Source organism: Phaethon lepturus, unplaced genomic scaffold (assembly GCF_000687285.1).
Source record: "Phaethon lepturus isolate BGI_N335 unplaced genomic scaffold, ASM68728v1 scaffold373, whole genome shotgun sequence".
NCBI lineage: Eukaryota > Metazoa > Chordata > Aves > Phaethontiformes > Phaethontidae > Phaethon > Phaethon lepturus.
This window is the reverse complement of record NW_010528132.1, coordinates 204-6,606: the sequence shown is the minus strand read 5'-3', so window position 1 is coordinate 6,606 and position 6,403 is coordinate 204. Positions and strand designations below refer to the sequence as shown.

Below are 6,403 nucleotides of genomic sequence, written 5' to 3'. Positions count from 1 at the left end.
TGAAAAGCAGAAAGTAAACACCGGGGTTTGTACAGTACAGCTCCAATTGCAATGGAACATACAGGGTGATGACTACGTATTGTTAAAGACGCCAAGTCTCTGATTTCTCTTTCAGGAAAGCCAAAACTGAATGAAATACATCTAATTAGCAGGAAAACATATTAAAGTGATGTAGTAAAAACTGGGATAAACAAGTTTCCCACCAGGTAGGTATCAGTAACTTTTATAAGACTCCACTTTTACCTCAGGATTTAAGAGTTTGGGCAAGTACATTATCACAGTGCTTGTAGTAAAACCATCTAAACTGGAAGTCTCTCTTACCCTTTCCTTCTCTTTGTTGTTTTATGATCTCCTGAAGAAAGATTCAGTTCCCCAACATGTAACTCAACATTTGCCTGTGAAGGAAGAAGTTGGCTGGTGCCAGTTACCCTACTCTGGCATCATAAGTTAACTTCATACCACTATGAGCATCAGGTCTTTGCTAAGGGGCAAGGGAAGCATGCACAGTTTTAGCATAGGGAAAGGTGAGACCAAGGAACCTCAGCACTGGGGACCTTTGTGCAGAACAGAGAGAAATGGAGAATGTGCAGAGACTGGAACATTCAGGAAGGACTTGCATGGGGGAAAGAAACGGTGAAGAAAAGCCAACAGGCAGCTTGTCAGTGGGCAAGCATCTGCATAGATACATGTGGGTCCCTGTATTTGCCCAGGGGAGAGGAGGCAAGCAGCCTTCCTCATTTGTGTCACGAGTTCAGCCCCAAAACATGCAAACGCACTGAAATATTTATATAGACAGAAATCCAAGTGGCACCATTTTGTCTTATACACACGTAGGCCCCTAAAATGTATGCAATTTATCAGAAGACGAAAAGAAGACAAGAACAACTGTTCTCCCCTGCAATAAGCAGGTATCAGTCAAGTGACTAAAAATTTATTCCCACCCCACAACATGGTATCCAAAGAAACAATACATACAAATATCTATTTATCTCACGATTACACAAGCCTCCTGGAATTTTTGAGCCATATACAAAGTTCAAGATACTTTATTTGTTAGATACAACAGGTAAATCTCAAAGGAGAGGTCTCAAACATATGAAAAAAATCATGTCACTTAAGTGACCTCCACGACTTATACATTCCAGCAACAGACTGTATTTATAATGTATTGTTTTAACGATACTGTTAAATTTCTCTGGCAGATCTGCTTCTCTCTGTAAGGAGTCTTTTGTATTTTCAGACATGGTTGTTTTGTTCATTCTACCACTTTATATCAGTCTCATCCCAAACATTGTTGTCATACAGGCGTCTAATTCAGTTGTTGTTTTCTAACTTTAAGAGTCTTTGCAGTCTTATCTACATTTTAGAAGAACTTGTGCACAGCACAAATTAATGCAAATGGCTTTCTCAGTGTAGATACTGAAGAATATGCATCCAGAGATTGTCCTGTCTGAACACATCTTTCAGTAGTCCAGGCTGTATTTTTAAACTAATTATAGACTTATAAAAACATACAAAAAATTATCCTTGGACCAGTACAATGTCTAAGACACAGTTGGTAAAGATGTAAAATTATTCAGGTATCTCTAACTCTGAAATAATATAGAGCATTATGGTGTAAACTTAGGCTACACAGAGAAATAACTTTTTCTTAAACCAAGAACTCTGTAACATAATAAATAATTTACAAGCTTGAGAGATCTGCATTGTTTCTTACACAAAGACTTGTTACCTCTACTGTAAAAAGAACTTAGAGGAACTAAGTATCACTTCTGTTGGTGGTTGTAAAACTTAAATACCTGGTTTTGTTCACGTAATTCCCCTCTTTAAATCTGCTAGAGGTAGGTGAAGATAAAACAAACCCCAAAATGTAAGTATTAAGATACTGCAAATAAATTGTAACCCTGCAAATCTAGCGAACGTATGTTCCCACCAGATTTTCTGAAAGCAGTTATTTTTTTCTTTTTTTTAAATAGAGCAGTACTTGACTTCTCCTTCCTTCCACGTTGTCAAAATCAGCACTTGATACTGCCATAAAAATAATGTTCAAAGCGTTCCCGAATTAGAACAGAAGCAGGTCCCACCTCACACTCTTCAGTCACTTTGATAAGTTTCCAGGGACTGGCTGCTGAGGAAATGCTGCCTACCCAGCACTGCCCAGACAGTCCCCGGGCTTTCCCTCCGAAACAATGACAAATCTGCACATCACACTGAATGTAACTCAGGAAAGGAGTGGAAGAGGTGTGGGAGAGAGTGAGGTGGGGTTGGAGGCAGGAGAGAGAACCAGGCAACCTCCACATCCATTACAGGTGGTGACCTTTCCGAAGATTTCTCCGAGAGTATTTTTAGTATGGGTGTCTGCGTGCACAGGCTGCAAAATATTTGGCTATTGCCACAAAATCAGAGATTTTATTAGGCTCACGAGTATTTACAATATCTCATGTAAAACTTTGGCTTTGGCACAGAGAAAATTATAAAGCAGTAACAGAATTTTCTAAAACATGAATTACTTCATTAATGTCCTGATGAACTGTTTAGATCTGATTTCCTACTTTCCTATAGCTTGGCCTGTGGATTCAAGTTTTCCAATGTCTCCTCTAGTCTCTCTCCACCTGTAGTTTTATCTACTTTCTTCAGCCAAAATTTATCAATGTGTTGAAGCCAAACATATATATGAAAGCCTACAAGAAATAGGAACGAGCTTCGTGACCCTTTATAAAACTACTAAACAAAGTATATTTCCTCTTCATCCCTCACCAGACAAAAAGGAAGACGCAGCACTACATACCAGAACATCTGCATAAAAGTGCCTCCAAGTTTCTTCACAACAGTAATACTGGCCTGATCACAAAGACATGATTCCTTTTCTTGCTCTTTCTCTGGATCATAACTGTAACCATCATGATCTCATTTGTATGCAAAAAATATAATTACTTCACTACAATTTCCACAGCAATTTGACGTGTGCCTTCTTCTCTTTTAAGTTACCATTTAAACTTAATGAAAATGACAGAATGTACTGAGATGGCAAAACCCCAGCATTTAACATAATTCAGTTTGTTTGGTTTAGTTACGGAATAATGATCCCGGAAGTTAAACGAAAACCATAGATCTAAATGAACGAGGCAATTTTGTGCATTCTGGAATCAACGCATATTTAAATACTTGTTTTCCTTCACAGTATTATTAATTTCCAGAAACCCTTGCTCTATGGACGCTGAACCAATTTACTCTTACTGCTTTCCTGCTCGCTAAGCTTGAAATGGGTGTAAGCTAAAATGCCAAACAATGTGCACAGAATCCCAAGGCCTTGATTAACAGACAGTGGATCCTTAAATAAGAGGCATCCTCCCAGGAGGGTGATGCAGAACTTGAAATGTCCAAACATGTTATACCTAGACATCTGTTAAGGATAACAGAAAATATCAGAATTATTTTTTGTAAAAAGAAACACTTTGGAACTTTATTTACAGCCAAAGCATGCAACGGTATGGCACATTGACTTCAACTCATGCAACTTTCCCGCATCTCTGCAGCTACGCAAATGAACCTCTGCGTAAAGCCTTTTGCCCATCGCACACTACAAATGAACTGACAGGCCAACACTTCCTCAAGGTGGTAGCCAAAGTGTGGGTAAATATTCTTTGTAGGTATGAAGATCACGTCAGTAGGTTAACTGCCATTATCTATACAAACCCAAACAAAGAAACGCAATACACTAAAACATCAATGTGCTTTTCCAGCTTCATCATTTAAGATAAAGCAGGCAGGTTAACAAACAATTTTCCCCACAGTAAATCTGCCCAAATGAATGCTAACATAATTCATCTGGAAATAGGACAAAAAAACTAATGTTACAAAGGATACGTGACAGGTGACGTATTTCCAATGATCCAGTAAATGGACAAGTTTACCATAAAGGCTATTATTCCAGATAGCAATACCATTATCTGTAGATTAATGGACACAGTCAGTAATCTGACACGCTTTTGACCATTTGTAGATATATTTAGGTTATTTAGTTAGTTTTCTTTACTTTTTCAAATGCGAAATATCAGGCAAGAGAAACATGTGGAGAACAAAAATAGAAACAGCTTCAAACCAGTACAGACACAGGTGATGTGTACAAGTAGCTCAGGGTATGATGTCCACAAATATATACTGATATAACCACAAGCATTTTCTCCTTTGCTCTCAGTGAACATTTAAGAGTGATTTGGAAAATCTGGCTACTCATACACATAGAAGTTGTATTCTTTACCTTTGAGACAAAGTCTTATTTATGGTCACACAAAAACCCCTATTTTGGAAAAATATGCGATTTTGTTATTATAAATACTTGCTATTCCATTCATAAAATGCAGCTTTACAAAAAATGACCCATCGCTGAGCGGCACAATCAGCAGTGGTAAGAATATGCCACTGGCTCTTTTTTGGACAGAAGGATAGAGAGAAATTATAGCCTTCTTGGTGAAAATAAACTAGCAATTCTAGAGAACAACCAATGTTGGCATCCTTCCACAGAAGAGGAGTTGAGAGTGTCAAAAGTGAGCATGCTTATCTTTTTTCTGAGTGGACAGTAAGAGCTGGAACTAGGGCACTTACATATTTTTAATTTAATACACTAGGGGAAGCTTCTGGATTTTGTCAGATTTTCCTGTTGTTCAGATGCCCTCTAAACAGAAACAAGAATAAGGAGGTAAATCAATTGACAGATGGACTCCTCTGGGAGGAAGTAGGGCAGACACAACAACTATTTTTTCTCTTGCACATGCCCCTCATCTCATCATAGTCAGTGACTGTACAAAAATCTGTTTCACAAAGAAACAGATCTTAGTATCAAATTTAGCTACATCAATGATGATTATTTATTTAAATAAAGTCAATAAAAGCCTTACCACAGCAGAAAGCGTCCAGGGCCCAAATATTCCCCCTTCTCCAAAGACTGGCTCAAAGAAGGGTATGATGAACAACAACATAGCCGAGGACATTGGTGCCTGATAGTACAGCAACTGCATAGAGTTTACCTGCAACTCATGCTGCTTAGCTCCTACCCACTAAAACCAAAAGAGAAAGCCGTTAAACATGAGGGGGGGCGATTGGGAGGAAAATGTGAGCAAAAGCAAACTGGCTACTAACACAGAGGGAGTCTCATGTAGACAATATTACATAAACGGACTGTTGAGCATCATCCTCCACCTTTGCCTAACCACAGCCCTATGTGTTTGTCTCCTATAGAAAGACACAAGCACAGAAGCTGTAGAGTGCAGTGAAACGCCCTTAGGTGCCTAAACTTTCCTCTTCCCATAGCCTGGGGGTATGGTATTATACTTGAGGAAGAACAAAAAGGTAGCAGAGCTGGGAAGAAAATGCCAGCTCCCTTTTATTCTGGAGACAAATTCCAGATCCTGTCAATGACGGAGCTGAGCACCCTTGCCTAAGCAGAGATCTGCTTTTGCTCCTTTGTATTTTCATCCACACAGAAGCTAACAAACCCAGTAAACGTTTGGCTTTCTTTTGCCAGTTTATTCCAAATTTACTGCATTTCATTTCAATATTGACTATAATTGACTGTAACTTGGATTTTCAATGTAGCATGCTTTAAGAGACAACATTAGTTTATAGATATGAAGATAGATACTGTAGGCAAAAGGATGCACCTTTGTATCATAGTGAAGTGATGCTTACATTAGTATTTCATAAATCACATTCATCAGTAATATGGATTCCAGTATATACAATATAAACTTGCTATTTTTTTTTTAAACTACAGTGTAATTTCACTCAGGTACTACCATTTCTCCAGTACACGCACCATCACCTAAAGTTACTAGGCAGCATCTCTCCCCTCCTCCTGCCCCATAAGAGGACAAGAGACTGTTATTTATCACCTTGCACACTACAGGTCAAAGAGCCTTGCTTCTTTTGCAAGCACATTACATCTGTTACAAAGAAATTCACATTTAAATTGATGATGACTATCACATCAGCATGACAATGGACTCTTAATTTGGGAGGCTTTTACAATCATGCCCAATAATGTCCTGGTCGTGAGCTGTTAATACAATGTTACAGCAAAAAGGGCTAAGGCAGTCCTTGAATGTATCTATTTTTTCACCGATAATCAGCCAGAAAGGTTAAACTCTGCCTGTATTTGGTATCAGTGCACCCTCTACAAAAACATCTTAGACTGTGTACAGTCAAAATTGAAGAAGGATGCTGATAAAATGTGAATAGCTCAAGGATAAGCCATGGGATTAACGGAAAGACTGGAAAACGTCCTTTATAGGGAAAAGCCCAAATACAAGGCACTTGCTTCCACAAGGCGAAAATCCGTGCTCTCTAGAAAAAACGAGTTTTACCGAAGTGATCTTCACCCCTTGAAAATATGCTCATGACCACA

The 6,403-nt window shown here is 38.6% G+C and overlaps 1 protein-coding gene across 1 annotated transcript; it reads right to left on the bottom strand.

Moving 5' to 3' along the window:
- Nucleotides 1-2,983: 2,983 nt before the first annotated feature.
- SLC35E3 (solute carrier family 35, member E3) lies at nt 2,984-5,057 on the bottom strand (the record flags this gene model as incomplete). Its single annotated transcript, XM_010283560.1, has 3 exons — nt 2,984-3,395; nt 3,868-3,950; nt 4,899-5,057. Coding segments are annotated over 3 exons (429 nt in total), but the record flags the coding sequence as incomplete, so codon positions are not given.
- Between the last annotated feature and the right edge of the window lie 1,346 nt (nt 5,058-6,403).